The sequence below is a fragment of the Trichosurus vulpecula genome, chromosome 9 (genome assembly GCF_011100635.1).
Source record: "Trichosurus vulpecula isolate mTriVul1 chromosome 9, mTriVul1.pri, whole genome shotgun sequence".
Classification (NCBI taxonomy): Eukaryota; Metazoa; Chordata; class Mammalia; order Diprotodontia; family Phalangeridae; genus Trichosurus; species Trichosurus vulpecula.
Window position 1 is genome coordinate 196,603,137 of NC_050581.1, and position 26,511 is coordinate 196,629,647.

At 42.5% G+C, this 26,511-nt stretch overlaps 1 protein-coding gene across 2 annotated transcripts in view; it reads right to left on the bottom strand.

Annotated features, from left to right (window-relative positions):
* The window catches only part of CACNA1D (calcium voltage-gated channel subunit alpha1 D), a 359,630-nt gene that overhangs the window by 80,880 nt on the left and 252,239 nt on the right, over positions 1-26,511 (bottom strand). For both annotated transcript variants that reach the window (XM_036737725.1, XM_036737724.1), the window contains exons 20-29: positions 26,147-26,276; positions 22,898-22,957; positions 19,884-19,990; positions 18,190-18,277; positions 17,418-17,525; positions 16,754-16,806; positions 13,893-14,039; positions 10,709-10,910; positions 8,888-9,046; positions 7,221-7,331 (exon numbers count right to left, since the gene is read on the bottom strand). In XM_036737725.1, coding sequence (XP_036593620.1) covers positions 7,221-7,331; positions 8,888-9,046; positions 10,709-10,910; positions 13,893-14,039; positions 16,754-16,806; positions 17,418-17,525; positions 18,190-18,277; positions 19,884-19,990; positions 22,898-22,957; positions 26,147-26,276 — 1,165 coding nt within the window. The remainder of the gene's footprint in view (positions 1-7,220; positions 7,332-8,887; positions 9,047-10,708; positions 10,911-13,892; positions 14,040-16,753; positions 16,807-17,417; positions 17,526-18,189; positions 18,278-19,883; positions 19,991-22,897; positions 22,958-26,146; positions 26,277-26,511) is intronic.

A 26,511-nucleotide genomic window follows, 5' to 3' on the forward strand; every position in this document is an offset into this window, starting at 1 on the left:
GTAGCTGACTGTGGAGACACGAGAAAGCTGGGTCTCATATCTTCACCCCACCAACTTATCCTTCACGGATGTCTGGTTTGCTGTCCAAAGGGCCAGCCCACTATCTTGCAGCCAATCATGTTATTCCCTGCACCTCCGCTCTGTAACCAATCACATTGCCCTCCATCTCATGATGTCATCCCCCCTGTTCTCTGTTCTGTGCTCCCCCAGACCTACATAAGCAGAGCCGTCCTTTTGCTCAGTGTCCTAGGCATAAATGGAGGCAATTCATTGACCCTTTATTGGCAGACAGCCCCTTCCCCTGCTAATAAATGTGATCTTGCTCACAGAGCTCCCCATGTTTACCTTTTTGTTAGATTTCACTCACACTAAAGCCATCCATTCCAAGGAAAAGACACCCTCTGATGCAGCTAGGCAAAACTGTCCCACTGGCAGTGCAACAGAGTAGGGAGAACAATATGCTTTCCATGAAGAAGACCTGGATTCGTATTGCAGCTCTGCCCCCTCACTGCAGAAGTCACTCCCAGGCAGGGTTTGGACCATCCAGCTCTTAACCTAGGATCTTATCTTGAGAGAGGACGCTCTTGGGAGTAGTTGGAACAGCACACTGGACTTGGAACCAGGAAATCCTCTCCCTGACATTTACTTGACATTTAGATGCCCCAGGCAAGGCCTTGAGACCCAGTTTCCTCATTTGTACAGCACAGGGTCATTAGTAATAAAGATCTGCTGTATCATCTATAAATGTGAGCTATTGTTATCATCATTTCATTCTTTTTAACTGTACATTTGGTGGAGCTTAGAGAGAAACTGGCCTGGCACAGGTCACTATCATGCTACTATATTATTCTTTTAAATTTAGTGGTTGACAAATTACTCGATAAAACGATTTTTTTTGGTAATTGAGATATAAATTCATCTTATGCAGACTCGTTGGAAGCATTGCTGTGAGGATTCCGATGCAGATAGCTGCGCGTAATGTATTGGACTCCCTGTTCTTATGATTTTTATTTCTTCTGTCAGGTCAAGAGCCTTTTACTTCACATAGTTTGAAGGTTATATGAGTGTTTGGTATGGTGACATCTATTTAAAAAAAACTATCTGTTATAATGCTCCAAGTTCAGTAGAGTTTATTTGCGAAGGTCTGAATTTGTTGGACAGGAATTCTGTCCCCTATTCATTTATGAAGCATATAAACTTCTGATATATAATCCTATTATGATAGCTAAGTAATGATTATTATAAGTTAAAATAATGCAAAATCCAGTTTAGTGAAAATTATAAAATAGTGCATGGTTGCATGTAATTTGAGTCAAAATTCAATTAATGCACCTTGTGTGAGATAGCTGAGGGTTTTAACACACTTGCCTATTGTCTCTATCTGGGTGTGATGTATTGGGCATACCATGTTACCAACAGTTGTGTTAATTTTTTTAAAATGTTTTTCAAATGGTCAAAAGGAACACTTGAGATGAAAGCAAATATTTGGATGAGCTAGAAAATGCTGATGTCTGGGAACTGCTCGGTTTGCCCTCCAAGAACCTAGTGACAATCTTCTTCACTTAGATCCACAACAAGTGAAAAAAGAAGCAGGTTGTGTATAAGCAGAGGTGTGTACACTCAGGGGATCTGAAGATACCTTTGAGCTGCGGAAGCTGTGAAGCACAGTGTCATGGATGCTGACCCCAATGTCTACTGAAGCATTCGTATTTACTAGGATGTGGAAAAAGCTCCCTGAACCTACTAGTTCAAGTGTGAAGATGTAAAGAAAGAGAAGACAGTTCAGTATACACAGCTAAAGTACTTTAAGCAACAGTAACAGTATTTTCACCATGTTGGCAGCATAGGTTTATCTTGATGTACAATGTTCTGTAATTTTTTTTCAATTTTACTCTCTATACTCTATTATTTCATAATAAATGAATCAGAAAGATTTTTCTTATCTGTTGCTATTATATTACATTAACATACAGATAACTTATTTTTAAATGTTTCTTTACACATTCCACTGGGCTGGAACAAAGGTCCATATTTTATGTATAATTAATTATAAAGGTGGATACTGAAAATTTGAATAATGTGACCACTTCACATGATTCATTATTTGCCCCAACTGGAACCTATATTATTGGAAAATCATGTCATCTTGTTGGATTATCTTCAAGGTCTCATTCTTCTCACCTCTTTAATGATGTTTAGATTAGAAACAGCCCTGGGACAAGGTGCTATACTGCTATTATTTTTTGAAGTTTTAATAAACTTAAAATGGCATCAAGACTTTTGGGACACCCTGCATTTAATGTTCTCTATATGGCCTGTGTAGACAACATAGCTGCTTTTTGTAAGTAGAAAAAACATTTAGATTCATCCTGTGTCAGTTCACTGAAGCCTCCTCGGTACCGTTCTAGCAACAGATAGCATATCAGGGATGGATGCCTGTCATCCTATTCCCACAGTACTGAGATCTCCTGCAAGAACTGCTTATTATCCACAAAATAAACACACAATCATTTCAGGGAAGGGGAGAGGCATTTTCAGCTGAGCGATCAGAAAGGGCCAGGAATAGAAGAGATCCTGAGCTGAAGTCTGAAGGACACCAGGGATTGCAAGAGAGAAATGAGGCCAGGAGATGTTCTAGGCTGGGAAGTTGGGGGCAGGGTGTCAGTGCCATTCTATTGCTCTTGGACATTCCCCACTTCTGCCTGAGTAGGTGATCCTCCTTTTCCACATGAATTTCCTCAGCTACAGGAACGCATTTTCCCCTGTGGCTGATTCTTTCAAGCGGTTGCAACAAGGCCAGACAGGGAGCTGATCAATCTATGATCATCAGCCACAGCTCATGCCTAATGCCAGCCAGATAATCTGAAAACATCTGCACGTGTCACGAAGGAGACAAAGCAAAAGTCCGTGAAGGAGCCAGAGACGGAAAGCCCCATGAGAGAAGGCCCAGTCCTTGGGACAACTCTGCACCTCCTTCCGGGTCCTGCCTCGGTTCCAGACACAAAGGAGATGCTTAACAAATGCGTTTGTTTTTAAATTCTGACACAAGTACTAATTTTTAGAAAGTCTTATTTCCATATATTTTAAGGTTTGAAGAGTGATTTCCAGACCACGCCTTTCTGAGGGTGATGGGAATCTCTGACTCGAGCTCTCCCAATGGTTTCCTTCAGCGTGGCTCAGCAGGGAAGCCTGCGGGAAGTCCGGATTTGTCGCTCTCAGTATTCCTTGCTCTACTCTCTCACAGGACGACTATGTCTCCCCACTAAAAAGTCTTCAGTAGCTCCCTATTGCCCAATAGCCTCAGCCTGCTATTGAAATCCATGCGTTTTCCAGTCTTATTTCCTATCTCCCACCTTCCCTAACGCCACCTTTCAGTCAAACCAGCCTCCTTGAAGGTCCCCAATCTAGGACATTCCATCCACTGCCTGTATGCCCAGGCCCTGGCTGCCCCCTCCCTTCCACACCTTAGCTTCTCCAGCTTCCTTCAAGATTCTGCAGGAGGCCCTTCCTGATCTCCCCCCCAGCCTCTCCACACAAACGCACAGAAACACACTGTTAAGGCCTTCTTCCATCTCTGTTCATGCCTTCAATGAGCCCTTATTGCCTCCATTAGAACATAAACTCCTCGAGAGCAAGGGCTAATAGATCACTTCCTTTGTCCATGTTTGTTGACTGACCGGCTGCCCCTGCCCTGGGAACGCTCAGCCCGGCTGGTGTTGCTCTGGCATGATGTTCTCGCTGTGACTTTGCAATTACTTGTGTACATGTCACATTCTCCCAGGGGAGAACAGGTTCCTTGAGACAAGGGGCTACATTCTGCATTTGTCTCAATAGAACCTAGTATACTGTCTTACATGGTTTCTTGTTAATTATTTGTTGCATTTAGGTACATAAAGTAGTGCTATCTCTTAGTAAATCCCACTTGAACAAAAGATCCTGTGATATTTCTAGGACACTCTGATGACCAATGGAAAATACCAGAAGCTCCAATCACAGCAAATTACACACAGACAAGAAGACAGAAATATGATGCTTTATGGCAGCAAAACAATGTCTTTTCACCTCACCCACGCCTGTGCTGCCCCATGATCTTGGCAGGTAAGAGTTCAAATTCTGTATTTTGGGTACTGTTCCAGAAAAAGTTCAAGGTTTGTGTCTCCCAACACCAAAGTGCAGCCTGCTGGAGGCTACTGTCCATGAGTAAAAGTGGTTGAAGTCATCACCTTTGAGACTGTGAGCAGAGATTACAGATGCTGCCTATGTCCCCAAAGAGGATTTCACCTTAGGCTACTTAATCTTGGTTTGACCCACGAAAATGTCATGTGCATAAATGCAGTGTACTATCCCAACCTCTGCCAAGCCTCACTGTCCTAAACCTCCACTCACCACTTAACCATATCAATGACTTTTCCATAAGAAACCTGCTGAGTGTGGCCAGAGGGGTGTATTTGGACTCTCCAAATCTCTATCACCCACCCCCAGTACGAAAAAGGCAACAGGTTAATCCCAAATGAAAAGCAGAGAATGGACCTCTGCATCGTCTCCCCTTCCACATTATCATCCTTCAAATACTTCAAGACAATTATCATGTCCCTCTAAATATAGGCTACACATCCCCTCAGTACCTTCCCCAGATCCCCCATGTCATCCTCTCCAGGCCCTTCACCAGCCTGCTGGGGCTCTTCTGGCTAATTTCCAGATGATCAGATCAGATCAGATTTCTCCCAAAATGTGGTACCCACAACTGAGCACAATGTTCTCGTGATGGTCTGGCCAGGGCTGAGAAGAGCAAGGACTATTCCCTTGACAGTCCTGGATTGTGCTTCTCAACGCAGTCCAAGGTTACATCTGCCCCACTGGATGCCATATCATACCGATGATTCACATGGAGCTTACAAAGCCACTAGAACTTTCAGGTGAATTGCTTCCTCTCCATGAAGCTGGTTATCAGACAACCCCATTGTCCGTGGTGACTTGGAAATGAGTCTGGGTTCTCGAGGTGAGTGAAGCAAGAGCTCTGGTAGGCTCTGCTCCAAGTGAGAAGGCTGTGAGCAGAGGCCTGGCAACAGACTGGAGGGCTGGTCACCAAGTTAGGGAGTGTCTTCCACATTTTGCAGGCTGCAGTTCATGAAAATGACTAATATACAGCTGAGATGGTGGGATGTAGTTGAAATCCCAGGTCTCTGCGGCAGAAATCAGAGGGAGGCCCTGCTGAGCTACTAACCCAGGTGGTTGTGGTTATGCTTATTGTTGTTTTGGGGGAGGGGTTAGAAAGCCCTTTCCCCTAAGAGGCCCACCACGGTCAGGAACCTCCCAGCTCTAGGAACAAATCTTTCCCTGAAGATCTACATCTACAAGGCCTTTAAGCAAAATTTTACACCTTCCAGCATGGCTGCCATATTAGCAGGCCAAGATTTGAGCCTTTCTTTCTTTCTAAATTTGAGTTTGCCTTAACATCAAAAAGGACAAGTGGGCAAAAAAGCCCCAGGTTCTTTGCCTCCTTGGATCACACAACCAATTTTGCTTAATAATATCTCGCCCCTCAAAGATTCCTGCCACAGGGGTAAAAGTTAGGGACAATTATTCCTGGCAGTAATTTGGAGCTACTTAGTGCTATTAAATGCTGAGTTCAAAACTTCCAACTGTACAATCTCTAGGGAAATCCCCTAATATAAGCATCTGATATCTTGGCACTGATTGTAAATTAGATACTTATTACTCTAAGTATCAGTTCTCACACCACTGAACTCCTCTCCAGAGGAGGAAAGGACAATCAATGTAAGGGGGAAAAGGGCAGTGTGTATTTCCTGAAGGGATTTGCAAACAGACAGAAGTCTCTGCTCTATTTGTAGCCACCTTTGGGAAAAAAACTACACTAAAGGCATACCAGCTTGGTGAACTACTTTGGAAGTCTTCCCACCAAATTCTAACAGCCATTTTGACATAATTAGTTGGCCAACCTTTTCCATCAGCATAGACAAATATTGTTCAAAATAATAAGGGTGGGGCAGGATGGGAGGAGTGAACAAACCAAAATCTCAAAGTAAATTAAGATGAATTTGGAAAAGGAAGGAAATGTGTATATATTTATATATGGACAAGTCACAGTACATTAATCTAGTCATGCATAAACTGCCAAATCGGGCCCACTGCAATCACCCACGTTGACAAACTTACAAGTGTTCTTTCTTTTGGGTCCACAAAAATCTGATATAAGATTGCAAAGAAATTAATTCAAGGTGAAGGAAGGAATAGGTTTGAATTAGAATGTCATGTCATTGGACTCTGCAAAGTCATTCATTTCATTACAACCAGTGTAACAACTGAGTCTCATCAGTGAGATTTTCCACATGCTGAAAAACTGGGCAACCCCACACCATTCTGTAACACAGACCATCTACTGGGGCTCTTAAGACAAAATGAGGCTCTGTCATCGATATTCGAGCATCTATTTGCTCTATGCCTTACTGCCCAGGACACAGGGAGGGGTCAGTTCTCAAGAAGAACCAGTCCCTTGTGGGGAATGTTAATGGCTCCACCCACAGGGAAGTAACAACATTCTCAGTCTTGCAATTTATTCTAGGGCAGAATTTCATTTATTTCACTGTCTGATGTGCCTTCCTTCCATAGAACATTTTATGAATTTTTATTGTTAACAAACCAAACCAAAAAGCAGACTTTAAGACAGTCTGTTGTAATCTCGCATCTCCTACACTGTGACTGTAGAAGTGGAAATCTGCCATGTTAATCAGAACAATGAGGTCTCAATGAGGCTGGGCAAGAGATAAGTCAGCCCTGTTTACATTAACAATCTCAATGTGACATTAATACTGAATTATTCTTGTTGGGTAACAAAGATACACCCATTTAAACATGGAATTTACTGCTTGCAGAATAGGGTAAAATATACTGCAGACAAGGTGATAAATATTTTTTAGGGAAGATAAATCAAGTTTATAGCAAAATCATCTTTCTATAGCTCCCCAAATCTTTCCTTCCTCCTGCCTTTTCTCAGAATTGCTTTATAAGGTTTTGTTTTCTCACGTCTCATTTTCTAGTAGGTACAAGCTGCCATAATCAGATTTTAATGTTCTAAACAGATAACACAGTTAGATACTGGAATGACTCATGATTATTCAATGCCACAACACTAAGAGGAAGCTGAGGTCATTCCTATTTGATGTGGTGATAGCCTAAAGTAACTGGGCTCTGAGCCTTACCTTCGGCTTGAATGCAATGACTTTCAAGACCATCTCCACGGTGAACACTCCTGTGAAGACCATGTTCAGGATATCCATGGCATCATTGAAAATCTTGGACTGTTCATAATGCTGTGGGTGAAAATGTAAGCACTGTTTCCTATAAAGTAATTACTGTGCATTATTTATTCATAATAAGATAAAAGATCAACATTAGAAGACACAAACTCTTTAGACACTGTGGATGCCTGAAGCTGAGACATGGAAGTGATACAGAAGGCCCTGGCCTCACATTTCTGAAACATCAGGAAGAAATATATACTATACTGCTGACATCCACACTGGGCAAACACTTGAGTCTTTGGCCTGAGATGAGCTGGGAGTGGGGTGGGATGAGCCAGTCCACTTGTTAGGAAGGCTGATGCTGAAAGCTGGGATTCTGACAATATTCAATGGTCAATTTCTCTCATCAGGATGAAAGGATTTCTACTCCTTTTGAAGGAAGATGTTCCCAGTTCCAGGCACCACACTTCAAGGAGAAAACAGGGACCACAAAAAAGCCAGAACGTGGGCTTAAGTTAAGAACAAGTCTGGTAACAGGGTATGGAGGTTCTATGTCTAATCAAAAAAGACTCTCCCTTAAATTCCTAACTGCCTATTCCTCCTTAGGCCTCTCTTTTCCTATCATTTCAGATATGCCAAAGCATTGTGCCTTTTCAATAGAATGCTGAACTTGGAGTCGGGATGACCTGGGTTTGAATCTTCCCTCTGGCACTAGCTGTGTTGAGCATGGGCCAGGCCCTTATTTCTCTGAGCCACAGATATCTCTTCTATAAAATGGGACTTAATCATATCTCTGGTACCTCCCTCAATGAGTTGCTTTGGCGAAAAAAAGAGATGTGTATATTTGCTTTCCAAACATGAAAGCATACATAATGTCAGTTCTGGGTCATCGTCAAAGATTTTTTTTTTTTTTTTACTTATGAACATGTCACAGAGACAGATCCATCAGGCAAGGAGGAAGGAACAAATGTCACTATATACATAATTCACAAGGCACAAGGAGATAGTGACTTGGCCAGTTTATTGTTCTACTTCTGGAAATGTCTGCTCTGAAAATCAAACTAAATCCTGCCCATGGTTTCAAACAACTGCAAATTCCAGGAAATCTCTAATAATTCATAGCACTTATTTCTTGCATATGTTTTGGTTTTCAATATTTCATGTAAGACACTAGTATATGCTTCATCATAAAGTGCCAAAGGCCATCTCCTCCCTTATCTCCCCAGGCAAAAGTCTAGTTTGCATTCTAAGGTCTTCAGTGTCTCATCTGATCTTTGTTTTTTCCCCTTTCACTCCCCACCGTGTGGGTATTTCTGCTTATTCTATAGCTTGCTCCTGGCCCCTGCCCTGGAAAACTCACCTGTTCAAAGCCAGGGAAGGTATTATAAATTGCTGTACCTGCAACCCTACACAGCACAGGGTTAGGCACAGGGGACACCAAAGTTTTTGACATACACAGGCTCTATGACAATGCTGCCTACAGTCTCCTTTACAAAACAGTCCCCACCCAAAAGTCTCTGGCCAAAGGATTATCTCCACTTCATCCCTGCTTGTTTACTTGCCCACTGTGTTCTAAGACAGTGGGAGAACATCCTGGCCCTGCCCCTCCCAAGGGACTTCCTTACCTGCATGGCCAAGCACAAGGTGTTGAGCATGATGAGGACGAACATCATGTACTCGAAGGGGGAGGAATTCACCACATACCAGAACTTGTACTGGTAAGGATTTTTGGGAATGTATCTCCGCAGGGGCCGGGCTTTCAAGGCATATTCGACACACTGACGCTGCAAGAGCAGAAAAGAGCAAGAATATAATTCTGAGAGTTTCTTTGGCTCTGCAGGTGATCCCTGCCTCTCCACAATGCAAGCAGGAAGCTAGTGAGGGAAAGGGAATTTGGGAACGAAGCTGGCCAGGCCTTTGGGAGGAAGGACTAGGACACCTGGGTAAACACACCCCATGGGGGCATGCTTTATCCAGGCCATGGCCACCACAGGGGTTGGGATTAGGGAACATAAAATGTACTTTTTAGTCCAGTCAGTGGCAGGGAGAACAGAAACAGTCCTGGCTTCAGACAGATTGTGGCTTGGGGCAGCCCAGGCCCTGTCTCCCCTGCTCACACGCTCTCTGTCTCAGCTCTGAGACATATGCTATCTGGTCTCATTGCCTGGCTTCCTGGTCTCTGCTCTCTGCATTTCCTCCATGACTATGGAGCTATTACGCTCTCTGATCTTCAATATACATTCAGTGCTTTGATGCTCCAGAGCCCTGAAGACCAAAATAACTCTTCAATATTTTCCTAACAAGACCCTTGACCTCTGTGGACTGATCCTGTGTAGGCCTTGGCCTGCTTCTCTCTGACTCTCAGTCCTGACCTCTGGTGGCATGAACAGACTTTGTAAAGGAATCCCTCTGGTTTGCACTGAGAGGCCAGTGCTACCAGGAAGCACCTGTAACTCGCATAAACACCTTTTCTTAAGCTTTCCCTGAGTGTCCAGAATCCATTACGCTGGCAGGCATCACTGGGTGGTGAATGGAAAGGGCATTGGACCTTGACTCAGGGAACCTGGGTTTGGCCACTTAGGCCCCACCTGCGTGACCCTGGGGAGTAACAATAATAATAACCAGCATTATCTAGGACTTTAAGGTTTAAGTCCAAGGTTTAAGGCAAGGCACCTGGCAAGCATTATCCCTGGGAGGTAGGCACTATTTTTATGCCCATTTTGTAGAGGCTAACTTACCCAGTCACACAACTGGTAAGTGTCTGAGGCTGGATTTGAACTCAGGTCTTCCTGAATCTAGGTGTAGAGCTCTAACCACTAGGTCACCCAGATGTCTGGGTCTGAGTTTCCTCCTCTGTAAAACAAGGTGACCATGAAGGTCCACTGAAGTTCTAAATCTGTGACCCTATGAAAGCTCCTATTTTATTGTTTAAATCCACCCCAAGACCACAGATTTAGGGCTAGAAAGGGCTTCTGGTATCAACTCATCCAACACTCCCATTTTGCATTTGGGAAGCCTGAGACTCTGGAAGGTGACACATGTTAGGGAAGAGTGAATATTTCTCCTTTCCCAATGAGTGGCCATAAGAAGGGAGAGACGTGTCAATCCAAGTAACGTGTGAGCATGGCTACTAACCATGCAGCACCAGAGGGCCCCAAAAGAGTCCAGACTCCAGGGTAGTTACGCTTAGGGACGTTTCTGTTGGGACTCAAAAGCAGTCCTGCCTCACAGAGTCACTCCTCAAACATAGGGGAGGGATCTCCTGAGCACAAAGTGCCCTCCTTCTAATTTTCGAGAGGAAGCCCTGCCCCTGCTCAGCATCATCCTGTCTGAAGCCAACTTGTAGAAGCAGCATGACCGGACAGATAACGCCCCCTTTTGTGGCTCTGGGGAGGCCAGCTGGGTGCTCCCTCCCTAAAGGAACCCACAGGGTGTATCCTCCTAACCTGATTCTTGTCCAGCTCACAGTTCTTGTACTCCTTCTCCCCCTGCTCCTGAAAGGTGACAATCACAAAGCCCACAAAGATGTTCATCATGAAGAAGGCCACGATGATGATGTAGATGATGAAGAAGATGGAAATTTCCACTCGGTAGTTATAGATTGGGCCAACGTTCTCTCCGTTGGAGTCAATGGCTTTATACAATAACCTGAAAAAATACACATGTACAAAAAATGGGGCCAGGGATTCCTTCATGGTTCCAGCCCCTTGGGGTTTTTCCTGTTGCCAGGCAGCAGGAAATCAGCAAGATCCCTCCTTCAAATTCCTCTAGGAGTCAGCATGTACTGTTTTACTTGATGAGTCCATCAATTTTTTTTATTATGAACTTAACAAATTAAAATTCTAAACATAGAAAAAAAACAGAACAAGAGGATTATATAGGAAACCATGAACTTGTAACACATAGTTTTTATTAAAGCATATGCAATTTAATGCATTTGTTCCAACTTCTCTGGGTCACCTTTTGAACTTTCTTCTCTATTCTGTGTATTTTAAAACTTTCATTGAGACTTACTTCTTTCTTTCCCCGTCTAACTCTTCGTCCCACCTCTAAAAGAGCAGCAAACAAGGATGGTCAAGCCAGATGAATGCATTTGTTGACAATGTCTGAAAACGAACATCTTGTTTTGTGCCTCTGGTCTATCCCCTCTTTGCCAAGAGTCTCAATTCATGCTTCATCATCAGTCTTCTGGGGCCAGGATTGGTCTTGGCACTGACACAAGTTCTCAAGTTTTTTGGAGTTCTTTTCCTTCTCATTATCATGGCTACTGAATAAGCTGTTTTCTCAGCACTTGCTTTACTTTGCATGACTTAATTCTTCCCAATTTCTTTCTTGTTTTCTCTGAATCCTTCATATTCATGCTTTCTTATGGCATAATAATACTCTATTAACATGTGATAATTTGTTCACCCATTCCTTTATTCACTCATTCATTCATTCATTTTGAACATGTCTTGTCTCTCCAAGTAGACTGGAAACTGTCTGGGGTGGGACTGGAATTTCCACTACTCCAAGAGTCTAAGTAAATATTTGATCATGGATCAGAGAGTTTAGAACCAGAAGATTCCTCAGAGAACATCTAGTCCAGTGCCTTCATTTTATGAATGAGGAACACTGAGGCCAATGAGGTAAAGTGACTTGCCAAAGATCATACAGACACGAAGTAGGAGAGCCAGGCTTCTACCTAAGATCTTTGGTTCAACAAATAGTGCTCTTTCCCTTGCCCCGCAGTATCTTGTGACACCCCAGTCTGTCTCCAATGGATTAAAGAGTTCCATAGATTTCTTCACCTACAATTTTAATTTTTAAAAGTGTCATTTAGCCCTTGTGTGTGACTGTATGTGAAGAGGAGGGAGTGTGATAGGGTATGGACACTGTGACTTTGGACTAAAAAAAGGCTCTCCTGAGGTTGGCAGCTGTTGCCCTAGACTACTGGTCAGAAATTAATAGCAGGGCAGTCCTGTCCCTCATTTGTCATTAGAGAGGTGCTCTTCAGAGCCCAAGACGGCAAGCAGTAAATGTAGGTATGAAAATGTATAGACCCAAGAGTCACCTCTTCCTAAAAAGCCTAGTAGTCACTACTCCTTCCTGATGTAACAATCACCACCACAACTACTGCCTCAGTACTTATCTCCAATTCCCCTGGCGAGACAAGCACTCTGCTCAGGTGGTCAAGCAGTGTACTTGGTCCAGCACCATGCACCTGACAGAGCAAGCATACATAGCCAGCACAGCATACCTGGGTCAGTGCCGTGTACATGGCCTAGCACCGTGTTCCTGGTGCAGTGCAGTGTACAGGGCAGTTGCTGTGTGATGACACATGAGGAAAGACAGAGAGCCTTGCCCTTGAGACAGCAAACTGGCCACGGATGCATGAGACATCACTGAAGCTCTCTCTAGGAAATGCCAGCCTCTTTACCGTTAGGGATGAACAGAGTAGCAGCTTCCACATCTTCCCAAATGTCTCCCGAATCTCCCTCTTCCCAAGAGGACTGCATCCTAGTACCATGAGATGCACAGGCGGCACCAGACAAATCTCTTTTTTTATTGACCTAATTTTTATTTTTTAAAATGTTGAACTCAACATCACATGCAATCTGTATTCCCACACACCACAAAGGACAAGTAGTTTTTCTTAAATAGTGAGTTATCGCTGGAGTCTTGGGGTTTTTGTATTTCTCACACACTCCGCTCTTGTTCTTTTGCTTCTGGACATTGTGTACCTAATGTGTTCCACTGATCAACATCTCTGCATTTGAATCAGGACTGATAGTTCTGAGGATGCTGCTTGGTTCTGACGTGTTCTGTGTGGCCACCTGCCTTTACACTTTTTTCATTCTTTTCTTTGACATTCTTAACCTCTTGTTTCTCCATATGAATCTCATTGCTTTTTCTAGCTCTATGGAGTAATCCTTCGGCATTGAATACGCAGATAAATTCTGGTGGTGCTGTCATTCTATCATATTGGCTCAGCCTACACATGAGCAATTGATATTTCTCTAATTCTTTATAACTGTCTTTATTTCTGTAAGGAGTATATTGGAGTTGTATTCCTATAGTTTTTATGTGTCTTGGTAAGTAGATTTCCACACATTTATATGTTCTGTAATGATTTTTAATGGAATTTCTCTTTTTTGTCTCTGTGGGGTTTTGTTGGTAATATATAGAAAATCTGATGATTATTTAACATCCTGAAACCTGGATAAAGTTATTAATTTTTCAGTTAATTTATTAATTGACTCTATTGTTTTCCAAGTAAACCATTCTATCGTCTGCCAAAAGCGATTATTTTATTTCCTCTTTGCCTTTGCTTAATCCCTCAATTTCTTCTTCTGGTCTGACTGCTATAGAGCACTTCTAGCACTTCAACAGATGGACCTCTTAATACCTACGTTTTATGCTTTTATGTCTTAGGTTCTAAAAGGCCAAAAAATTCTCGTCCTACAAATAAAGACCTCCAAAATATTGTGGGGGAAGGCCATCAATGGAAGTGAAAAAAGAGGCAATTCTTTCTGATCAGGGGAGGCAGCAAGAAGGGCAGGCAGCTGAGTTTGGGAAAATTTTTTAAATGGATAAGTATGGCTCCTGGGACTAATTTATAGAAGCAGCCACATGTCAGTCAATACTTACGCAGGCCATCCTTCAAATGTGGAGACTGTGAAAAGAGCCATCATAGCTGAAAGGACGTTGTCAAAGTTGAAATCACTATTTTGCCAAACTCTCTCCCGAACCATTGGGCTATTAACATCCCCATCTTTGTAAAGGATGAAAAGTCCCCTACAGGAAGACAAAAACCAAAGAGGAATCTTCATGAGTCCACTTGTGAAAGGTAAAGACTCTATTAAATGTGGAACTTCTTGTCCACTGTTGCCACTCTCCTTAACTAGCCACAGACAGGAGGCCATCCTTTGGCCGAGCTCTCACTCTCCTTTCTGGAGTGGCTCTGACATCTGTCAAAGCATCTGTTTTACACTATGGTTCTAAGACTCAATAGCTTTCAAACTTGAGGTCATTTCACCTCTTTTGGTCTGTTTCTTCATCTACAAAACATCTACCTCCTAGGGTTGTGGTAAAGATCGAACGAGAACCCCTATATAAAACACCTATATAAATGTTACCTCTTAATATGATTCATCTAGAAAATGAGTTGAAACTGGATGACTGGAAGGAGACCCCTTCCAACCCCAAGTCTATGATTCAATGACTTCCAAGTTTTCTGATAGTACATTTTAGCCCTCACCCTCAAAATGGAAAGCAAACCAAATCAAACCAAAAACTCCCACAACATAAACATTTCACAGTTATGGATACACTTATACTATGCAACAAAGAATAAAATAAAGCAATGTAGGGGAAACAAAAGGAACAAGAAACAGTCCTTGAGAAGCAAAAACAACACCTTAAAAACAAGAGGCACAGATAAGAACACTGCTCTAGATTCAGAATCAGGAGGATAGGTGCTCTGAGTGGTGGGGATGGGTCTGGCTCATTTGTCCACATGCTTATTCAGTGCCCTGATGGCCAGTGGCACACTTGTGTGAGCTGACTGTGCCATGCAGGGCAGGCTGGGGCTGAGCATGGCCTCAACAGCACTACTACCATCAGCTAGCTGCTGCAAAGACCACAACAAAGCCTCACCCAATTTCTGTTCTCATGAAGGAGGAAACTGAATATTCTACCAATGTTTTTCCTCCAAAAGAGGTTACTTTGAAAAACCCAGCCTGAGTCATGCAGTAAATGTTCCTTGCTCACTTTGGCATCTCTACAAAGTCAGGATGGAATTCAGAGTCATCCTCCTCTATTCAAGCTCTGGGATTTAAGGAGGAAGACATTTCTGAGTCAAAAGCCTCAAAAGGAAAATATCTGTATTCTATCTTACTACAAAATGAGTGTTTGTTGATTAATTGAAATGGAAAATGAATCCTGGTCTATGCTGAGCTACTTTTTGTTCTAATACCAGATCCATGTGGAAAGTTCACTTTGTGCTAGCAACATCCCCCTCTCCCTTCTCTAGTAAAAGCTCCGTTAGTACATGGAAGCCAAGAGAGCTCTTCACTGAAAAGAAAGAGATGGAATTTCACAAAGGGACACAGTCACAAAACTGTCCTACTTGGTTCTTGTGTTAAATTTTAAATTTTAATTTTAAATTAATTAATTAATTTAATTAATTGATGTTTAATGAACAAACAGACCACACACAAGAAGTTCAGAGTACTACACATGCCCTCTTTTTGAGCCTTTGCAAACTTAAATGTTTATGTTTGTGGATATGTTAAGTTTATAACAAAAACCAATTTTTAAAAAAGAGAGCGAACAAAGGAGTGAATGAATTAGATGTGACTATGGTGAATAGGAGGGTACAATGATGCACAGAAAGCACCCAGGCATTAACCAATGGTGGTTCTTCTCCCTCTACAACTCTCAGCACAACTGAAAATTTGCCTCAAACTGAACATGTAGAATTCTTTTTTGCCTCTCCTGTATCCTGGAGAACACACAAATGCCAAACAGAGAGATGGTGGGACAAAGGAAGGGGAGAAAGCTGGGTAACCACACAGAAAAGCTTCTCCTTCATTCTTGTCTGGGCCCCCCCCCTCTTTCTTCATGGTAATCCATCAGCCTTCTCACCCTAGAAGATCCCTTCTCCCCTTGGCTCTTTCTTCTGATTGGACAGTTCCTCTCACAACCTCTCTTTCAAGAAAAGTGCCCAGGCCAGCCATGTTCACTCCCTCCTTCCTCTTTAGCCGATTCCTGACTGTCCAGATTTCCTTCTTTCCCTTTCTCTCTCCTATCCTTTCTCCCCATCCCTTGCCTGGACTTTTTCCAGCTTCCTCTTATGTGCTGTCTTCCTCAGTTATAACATGTGCTCCCTGAGGACAGGGAATGTCTCACTTTACTTTTCTTTGCATTCCCGAGCTCTTAGCCAGTGCCTACAGAGAGCACAGTAAGCACTTAATAAATACTCGCTGGCATGACTTATTCAAATCCTTCCTGAATTTAAAGTAAATACTTCATCAGAATCTAATGCCTTAAAGAGGTTCTTCACTGTTTTTGTCTTGAACCCCTTGGGCATCTGTCTGCTGAAGCCCAGAGGTGAGCCCCTTCTCAGAATCATGCTTTTACTGCATAAAATACAATGCAACACACAGGATAGGGATAGGACAGGAATACAAAGGAAACCAATTCTATTGAAGAATTATCAAAATATGAAAAAACAAGTCCACAGACCCCAGGTTGAGAATCCTCAAAATAATGAAAGATTTGACTCTATCTCAATGACACTTAATAAGTGAAGTGATTCCTTCACATCTCCCAGAGGTAGTGCAACACATCCCACTAGGAGCAGCTATCACTGGGCAGGATCATCCAGGGAATGAGATTGGTCAGCCAACCCCCCTTGGGGATGGTCAGTGTCTAGACTGGTCTCTGAAGCTGTCCTCAGACTCCCTCTCCCTCTACCATCCTAGGTTCCAGTCCCTTCAGCTGCTCACCTGCATTCCTCAGGGTTACTTTTGGCTTCATCTGTGCACCGGTAGAACTTCCCCTAAATATAAAGAGAACAGGAAAATGTAGTCCCTTGAAAAACCACAAAATGAGGGTTTGGCCATCACCAGAGGCACCTTGCCCACTCCTTACCCTCTCTATACCAAAACCAATCCTGGTTAACTGGAAGACAGGGAGAGCTGCCACCACTGAGGATGCCCTAATGTTTCTTGCCTTCCACCTCCCCCCAGCACGTCCCAGAACCTATCCTAGATAGGTGGGCCTCGGGAAGCGCTCTTACCACCTTTTCCCTTAGCCTAAGCCTCACGATGGCTCACAGAACTTAGGTGAGATGGGTGTCAACAACTCCATTTCCTCTGATGAGAGGGAGAACCACTAGGCCTTACCAATTATCCCTGGTACCTTAACTGTGTATCCAGGGCACTTGGCATCTACCCGTTACTGCACTCTTAAAACATCTTAGCCTTGTCAAATGTTCTTCAGCTAAACTTTCTTTAAAGTGTTGTCTCCCCAACTGGTCTGAGCATGAGAGAAGGGGCCAACTTGCTTTTTCTGTGAATCTCCCATGCTCAGTGCCCAAGTGCTTCTGTGCTCATTTACTCATTTATTTATTAATTCCTTCCAATTCTGAGGATCTGTCCCCAAGCCTACCTTAAACAACTGGACACCAATGCAGGCAAACATGAACTGCAGCAGAGTAGTAACAATCATGATGTTGCCTATGGTTCGAATAGCAACAAAGACACACTGAACCACATGCTGGTGAGAGAAGAGAAGGGACAACAGAGAAGAACATGGATGTTTTGCTTTGATATTTTGGTCCATTATCTAAAGCCTGACTTTGAGGAAGCATGATGTATTCAAAGGGACACAGGCTTTAAGAGAGAGGAGAAAGTTGTGTTTGAATTCTGTCTCCAATAGGTCCTTCTGAGCCTCAGTTTCTTCACATGTAAATATGTGATATATTTAGGAGATAACAAAGGGTCCAGTGAGATTAGGTACATAAAACATGTGATCAGATTAAAGTGGTCTACAGTGGACAGCTATTATTATTTATTTCTGGGTTAAAATGTGGCAGATGTTTTGATCTTTACAAAACTTTTTATTTGCTTTTCCAAGTTTTCACCTCTCATTCATTTTCAAGACTCTATCTGATTGACACTACAGAGCCAAATCAGGTAGCAGTGTGACAACAACTTCTGATAAATGAGTTTTTCCTTATCATCTTGCAAAGCATCTCACACAAAGGGAATGCCACTAGCAGGGAGGGTTTATCTGGAGAGAAATTGAATTAGATCACTTCCATTAGTATAACTCACTTTGAGTCAATGGAATAAACCTGACTCTGGCTTGGAAGAAGCCAGGAACATGAGGATAAGATACACCAAAGAATCACACATTTTAGGAGGAGATGAATAAGAACCTTAAGTCCTTTTGCTCTGTTGATGGCCCTGAGAGGCCTCAGGACCCTTAAGACTCTCAAAATCTTGACAACGGAGATAGCACTCGATCTAGAGAAAAGACAGATGGGAGGAAGCACGATCAGTCGGACATCACTCGTTTTCACTTGTTACCATGGAGGTGACTCATTTGTAAAAGACCATTTATAGACAGACACAAAAGTTAGCAGTCTTTCATTGGCTCAAGGCCAGTTAGTCAGTCAACTACCATTTTAAAGTGCCTACTATGTTCTAGGCACTGTGCTAAGAGAAGGAAGGTAAAAAAAATGAATAAAACCCCTCAAATATGACTTATCCCACCAAGATATTATATTCTTTTAGGTTTACAATAGTTATTGGTTCACTGCTATAATCTCTAGGACAATAGGCAAGGCAGGAAAATAGCCTGGCATAATAGGGCAAGCTGGTAACATTTCCAGTGGGTCTCTATGTCCCAGTTAAACATAGATTCCTGGAAAATCCAGAAGCACCTGAACATTTCTGAACTGTGTTCATTTAACCTTTCATTAGAACAGATTGAACATAATTGATGAATTTGATATTGTTCTGGAAGAGAAAAAAGGCTTCTGTTCATTGAATAAGTAAAGTTAAATAAACCCCTACCCCCTCAATTAATATTTTTCTTCCCTCAATGTGGCATTAGTCAGCATTCGCTCTGGAGTCATTATAGTTCATTTCTTTGAGATTGTAGTAGCAGCAGAGACTAGTATCACCTAGAACACAAGGTGATGAGGATCTAAATTTTAAAACTGTTTAGAGTAAGGGTGGGGAACCTATGGCCTCAAGGACACACGTGGCCCTCCAGGTCCTCAAGTGAGGCCCTTTGACAGAATCCAAACTTCACAGAACAAATCCCTTTAAGGGAGTTGGGATTCAGTCAAAGGGCTGCACTTGAGGACCTAGAGGGCCCCATGTGTCCTCAAGGCTGCATGTTCCCCACCCCTGGTTTAGAGTCTATAAGACAGAAGCTCTCAATCTTTAACAATGAAGGAATTCCTTTCTATTTACTTGGTTCCTTGGGATGATGAGCAAGAGAGGGCATATTAGTAACTAAGCTAGTAAATATGTGCTTCAATGCCATAGGTATTTTGGGCAGGAAAATGATGTAGCTGAAGGTCGCATGATTTCCACCCTGGGCTTTATGGGTATTTCTAGCATTGAAGAACACAGGCTGTAGATCTCCCGCCTCCTTCCTGTTTGAAACACCCCCAAGGTACAGAAAAAGATACCTGGCAATTGTTCCTCCCTACTGAAAATGCCTGCAGACAAAGAAGCCATGATGGTGGCTCATGCCTTGTAATCCATCAGGTCAGACTTCACAATCAGCCAACACCACAGAAGCCATCAACTGATACGTAGGATTAGAATTAAAAAAAGGGAAGGAGTAATATGAGGAAATATGATCCATTGCCAAACAAATTGAGAAGTTGGATATTTAAAGGTTGTCTTCAAGAATTATATATCCCCAAAGTTTCATGGATATCTACCAATGGAATTGGATTCTCTCCCTCACCCTACCCCTATAAACTTTAGTATTTCCAAAATATTAAGAATGGGTGCAATGTCTCAGCCTCCAAAGTGATTGTGGGTATGCATGTATGCATGCACACACACATACATATGCATACACACATAGAGATACGACTGGGTTACTTACTGGATCCCAAATGAAACCAGAGAAACACCCACAACCAGCATGTCGAGCAAGTTGAAGTAGTTCCTACAGAATGCCCCTTTGTGAAGGAATGCTCCAAAGGTTGTCATCTACAAAGAGAATTATGAGTAATTTAATGTTTCCCTTCTTCTCCAGCGGCACCTCCACTTGGGCTGTTTACAAGACCCCTAAGGAGGGTATGCATGTATCATCTCGTAAACATTATTTACATGATGAAGATGATATAAAACCAAAGGAAGTGAGGAGCTGTTTATCTGACATCTTTGGATGGAAAGAATATGGGCACATGGATAGCTAAGTTAAGGTACAACTAAAATTTTTAAAAGAAACAACTTGTGTCTCCCAGTATGGGTGATTAAATTCTCATTAGTGACCTTGTTTGACATTTGTGAATAGCATTCCTCTTGAGAGATGACATTTTGTCTATTTTCGTTGTCCCATTTGCATAGGTAGTGTGTTAAAATGTGAGGGTGCTGGGTGTCAGTGACCCCTAGAGACTAACAAGTAATTGCAAAGTCCCCAAACAGCTTTCTCATCAGGGAAAGAGAAAGAAAGCTGGTCCCAAATCTCACTGTTGGCCACTGGCTCCACATCCATAAGAAACCTGCATTACCTTTCTCAAAATCCTTAGAAACATCTCATGACCTTAAAACAACTCCTTCCCTGACTCCCACAATCAAGTACATTCATTTATGCTGTTTGACTAAAATCAAATGGATTTTACACACCACACATGAAAACCTGTCTCTTGGCTTTAAAGCCATAACTTGTATATTGATTAGGTATAAATACACTCCCACATACATGTTCAAAACCCTCCTGGTTCCATAATCTGACCAGTAGTGGGGATTTTATCAATCACACGAGCTTGACTCTGAAAATAAATCCAGCATGATATCTACCCAAGCCAAGAATGAGAAGTCTGGTGCTCACCAACTGCCCATGAAAAGAGGGCTCAAGTTAAGACAGGAGAAGCATATTTGGAAGGTAACCAGTCACAGCCGTCCTTGGCTACTGGCCCCTTGGAATTTCTTGACTGGAGGCCTACCCAACATAGAGTTCCACAGACCAAGAGATCTTTTCTAATTCTTGTTCAGTATCAACAGGGTATTGAAGAAGGGAGATATTTTTGAGGAGGAAACAGTGATATTTCCTACAAAGTAGTCGAGTGAATACACTGTTTACATGAACGCCAGAGTTCCAGATCAAGAGAGCCAGTCCAGTGCTCCATCCCAATGGGCTGCTATCTTGCTTCAGAAAGGAGCTTTAGCTGGGACACTGTGGTGGGCCACCTGTTCTACTTCACTTTGCTGTCAGGAACCAGGTGCAGATACCCACATTTCAAGTAATTGTGAAGGAACTGACAAACTATGGGAGTTTTTAAAATAACCCAGGCAAATGAGCACAGAGTAACTGTGTTTACATGATAACTGAAAAATTCATAATATAGAAAAAAAGATTAATTAGATTTTTCAGTCTTCAATGCTGAGGTTAAAGAGGGAAATTATGGGGGAAAGAAGTTAACCTCAGTGTCCTATTTAAAAACAATTTCCAGAATAAAATTTGGATTGATACACATTGGGCTCACTCTCCCAAACATTTCACATATTCATCTCCAAGTGTATACAACCATTATTGTCGCTCTGAATGCGGACCCTGAGGGACTGTTAGATTCCATGTCTTTGAAGAAAGATGTCTTTGGGCTCATTAGATTATCTAAAGTAAGGTGGGGAAAGGGATGCAGACCCTCACGGAAGAGTATGAACCTGTACAATACTATACAATACATCCTCTCCCAACCAGTGCACTGTGGCAAGTTCTATTTTACAAGTCATCTTGTAAACAGCCCAAGTTGTCAATGTTATTCCATATAAATACACAACATAATTTTAAAGGGATACACACAAAAGAGACCAAAATGGCTTTTTAAAAGCATGATTTGTTAAAACTCAGAACTGCACAGTTTGTTTACTGATTCTCATGGAGGAAGAAAGGCTCCAGCACCCAGGCGAGGGGGGGGGGGGGGGAGGGTCACTTGCCTGAGGCTCAGCTCCTTGTGGAAAGCCTACACTGTCTGGAGCTAGAAGGAGGCATTAGACACATTTCAAACCAGCTCCCAGTAGCACGTTGCCCTAAGCTTAATGATGTGCTGCCTGCTGTCCAGTGGGTCATGGCCAACTCCCAATTTTCCACTGGAGGTTAAAAGGGACCTTTGTGTGCACTCCCTGGAGGACATCCCTCACAATCAGTACACAAACTCCATGGGGCAATGCCAACTTTTCAGTCATGCAAAGACCAGACATTTAAGTTGTCTTATGCATGTTTACTTCTTGATGGTTTTTTAAATAAGCCCATATTTAAAACAGATGCAGAATATATTAACACATCAATAAACCCAAGTTATCTTGCAAATCCTGTTGCAAGAAAATAGCAGTTTACTATTTTAAGTCTCTAAAAATATAATCCAGCAAGAGAAATGAGAAATGAAATGGTCCCTCCATAAAAAGAAGATGTTTTCCTTTACGTGTCAGAGCAGGGTAGAAGAAAGCTCACACACAGTGAATTATATATCAGCAGTTGACACAGTACAGTTTTTTTAAAGGAGCAAAATGAATGATCTCATTAATATCATAAAGCAAAGTAGCTCCTACATGCATTCAAAATTCCAAAAAATAAAACAAAAACAAATAGAATTGTTACAGAATATGTTCTGGGACTAAAAAAAAAAGTTTAGCTTGAGCAGAGAAGACAAAAAACAAAACCCCAAACAAAACAAAACACTTCAAGCGTCCTTCCAGGGCAGGTGACACCCAGGAATAAGTGTCCTCAAAACACACGGCTGGGTAAACCTGTTACCTTCAAAACGATCTCAAATGCAAAAGTACCAGTGAAGACATAATCTGCGTAACCTAGCATCTGGAAAGCAAGCACAAAATTGAAGCTATTATTGCGAAAGCTGCTTTGGCACATGCAAGGATCGATGAAAACGCCATTACCTTTAACAGGATTTCGACAGTAAAGATGGCTGTGAAAGCATAGTCAAAGTAACCCAGTATCTGCAAGGTACAACAGGCAGCAGAGTGAGGAAAACAGGCCGGAGTCAGACTGAGAGTCACAGAACACCCCATGCAGCTCCCCCTCACGCACCCCCCAGCCCCAGACCGGGAAGCTAATTTGGGACCACATGGGTGAACATGCTCACGTGCAAACTTCTCTTCCCTAGCCATCTTTTCTAAGTGTGTTGGAGACTCCAGCCCTCTCTGGGGTCAGCCTGCTGGAGCAAAGCGAACGAGATAACTCATGGCACTAACTCTATGAAGATGACGACTTTCTCCCTCGTCTTTGGCTTCCCAGGACAAACGAACCTCACAAATGGGCCGGGCCGGTAAGGTCTCCTTGGAATAATCACCCTCCTCATTACCCTGCCCTCTGCCAGCGCTAGCTAATGGTGAAGGGACTTCCTCCTGGCCCTGCTGACCAGGAGACAGCAGACTGAAAGTGAATGACAGCGTCTGGCATGGCTGTTCCGTCAGCGAGAGAGACAAATGCTGCAGGCACATCTGCCAGCTGGAAGCTGAAAGCCCTGCCTACATTTCCTGCTCCTCTTAAGGCTACAATGGAAGCAAGGAATGAAAAGCCTATTCCTTCAGACGGTGACCAATCCTGTACTCTTGTATTAAGATATGGAAACCTTTTAGGACCCAAAAAAGCTCCTGCATCCAACAACATACAAGATCAGAAAATCTTCAAATACCCAAGAATTGAAATATTTCTTATTTGGCCATGGGACGCTGCACACATTTCTTGGTCCACTAATCCCAGAAAATCCCAGAGCTACAAGGGCATTAAAGGTCATGCTCTGCAACCCCACCACATCACACAACTGTAACTGAGAAGTGATATGACTTGGCAAATATGTTGTGATGAGAAACTGAGTCACCTGGTTTGCCAATTCAATGCTCTTTTTGTGACACAGGAAATGTGTTCACTTTGTAGAGCAAGGTCATGTTCAATTTTAAACAAATATTATGATCAAGCCCTGGGGCAGCTCCTTGCTGTCCATGTTAAAATAAAGCAAAGGCCAATGTTTAAAACAAGATTTCCTATAAGAGGGACTGACCATAGTGGGATGGTGGGGTGGGGTGGGGGGCAGCAGCTGGGAAGAGGGAGTTTGCTTTTTCTTTAAGAAGTCATGTCACTGACCCTGAGTTTTTTAAATCCCCCTAGACATTTGGGAGCTTGTTTCCTTATGGGTCAGGCCACAGAAGGCGCATTTAAGTGTACCTGAATGTCTCTCCCCATGATCCCCTATTTCGCACCTGCAGTGGGGCTGTGATCAGCCCAAGAAGAACAAGAATGGCCAAGAAAAGGTGTTTGTGACTAGCTGGAGCTGAAACCCCTGAGGGCCAGGATTCTAGGAGCTCTAGGACTCAGTTCCAGTTCAGTTCCATTTGCCACCTTTTCACTCACTGAGATACTTCACAAGTTTTTTTTTTAAATGTATCCACAGGAGCCCTGCAGAGCCCAGCAGTGTCAGCAGCCAGAAAAGACATTCCCTAAGGGAAGCTTGAGAGGAGGGCTGCACAGCATGCCAAGGGACTCCCCAACCTTCCCACTGTCCCCCTCAAAAGGCTGGAGTGTGGTGAGTCTAGACAATACAACATTCTTTTGTCCACACTAGATGTGTACACAGAGGTCACTTATTTGTTTATGTGTTTTATATTAATAAATAGGGCTCAACAGAATCTTCTCTAAACACTATAATTCTTCCAAATGATAAAGTATAACCAGGCTCCAGCCCAGAGGTCATAATCTTTACATCAACAATAATGTACAGTATTTGTTGTTTTTTAAAAAAGTGCTTTTCATCTCCCTCACAGAAGACACGGCATCCCATGAATCTGATAAATTGGGTAATATTCCAAATTTCAAAACCAAGATTGTTGGGATAGCCAGAAAAATGTCACCTAGTCACAGTGTTCTTGATTGTGGACTTGGGGGCAATACTGATCTGAAGCCTGTTCTAACTCCAAATCTCTAAGAATCCCATGTATTAGAAGGGGCACCAACTAGGGCAGAATGGTGAGGACCCCACGATACTGGGACAAACACAAGTATCTATTTTCATGAAAACCAGAAAATGAAACACAGTACTGGCAGGGGGAGGATGCTCAGTGCAAGGTGGGAGGAGGAAGGGTGATGGGTTCTAAAACAGTCTATATACACACATCTCTCTTTTATATTAGTGTTCAAAGTCTTGGCTCAACTGAAAATCTAAAGAAGGATCAGTCAGGGCTGGACTGATTTTGAATACAAAGTTCTTTCCCAGGACATAAAAAATATACCAGTCAAACATCAGTTCTTTGTGATCTGGTATATGGTATATGGGAATATACCCCTCAATGGAAGAAAAGTGATTATAGACAGAAAACCTAAAAGCCCAGGGGCTCATTCCCTTAGGAAGGCCCAGTCATAGAATGGACCTTCACCTTCGACAGGAGGAGCCTAAAGTCTTCATTTTGTAGCAGAGCCAATGTGCTGCCCCTCCCACCCCTCCCGTCTCAACAGAGTCTAACAGAGTTCAGAGACCTCAGAGCCACAGCAAGACTAGAGCTCCCTGGATGACCTACAAGAAAACTTCTTGGTACAGAGCACACAGAACTGGATGAAATGCATGCTTTCAGCCTCCACTGTCCACTAAAGAGGGGTTACCAAAAGGCTGGAATTGGGAATGAGGAGAGAGAAAGAGAAGGCAAGGGGCTGAGAAAATTCATGATTGGGGAAAGGAGGACTTGGCTAATTCAAAATGTTAAGTTGAAAAAGAAACTTTTATAGAAGTTTATAAAATGCAACTTAGTGGCTCATTTGTGTTATCCACTTCAAAGTCTTATGTAATATGGCATAAGATTAAATATGAACAATTTAAGGTATATAAGGTTTTCCAAAACAATCTAATCATTTGGAAAAATTAAACTATGAATTCAGGTTTTCCCTCTGAGCTCTGAATAATTTGCAAAACTAATTCCAATTAGCATAAAGGTTGCATTTAAATAATACTACAAACTGCAAACATATTTTAATTCATCTACATCAAAAGGGTGAATAAAAATGTAATAGAAATTGTTTTAGTGTCCCTACACTGAAAGAACCCCAGATAGTCTAGCAAAATGAGTAGAAAATGACACCATGCTAGAAGTCCCCTGATCTGCATGTACAAGAGTTAGTCCACAAACTTGCTGGCTTACGATATTCCGAAAGGAGTGACTTCGGATGGGGTCTTCAGCGGCAAGAGAAGCACTGCTGAGCATGATGAAGACAAGGATGAGGTTGGTGAAGATGTGATGATTGATAAGTCTGTGGCAGCCCACTCGAATTCTGAGGAAGAAAACACAATGGTCATTTCAGATGCCACCTCAAGAGGGCCAAGGTATCATTTACAAGTTAGGAGGGGCAAGGGTTTTCTAGACAGTTCTGTATGATGGGTAAATAAGTTATCGTTCTTACTTTTAAAAAAAGGAAGAAATAAAATCTCATTACAACGAACTTAAAACAATGATCCAAAATCCTGTACCTCCCTAAAATTTAGTTGTGTCAACCATGGCTTGCAACC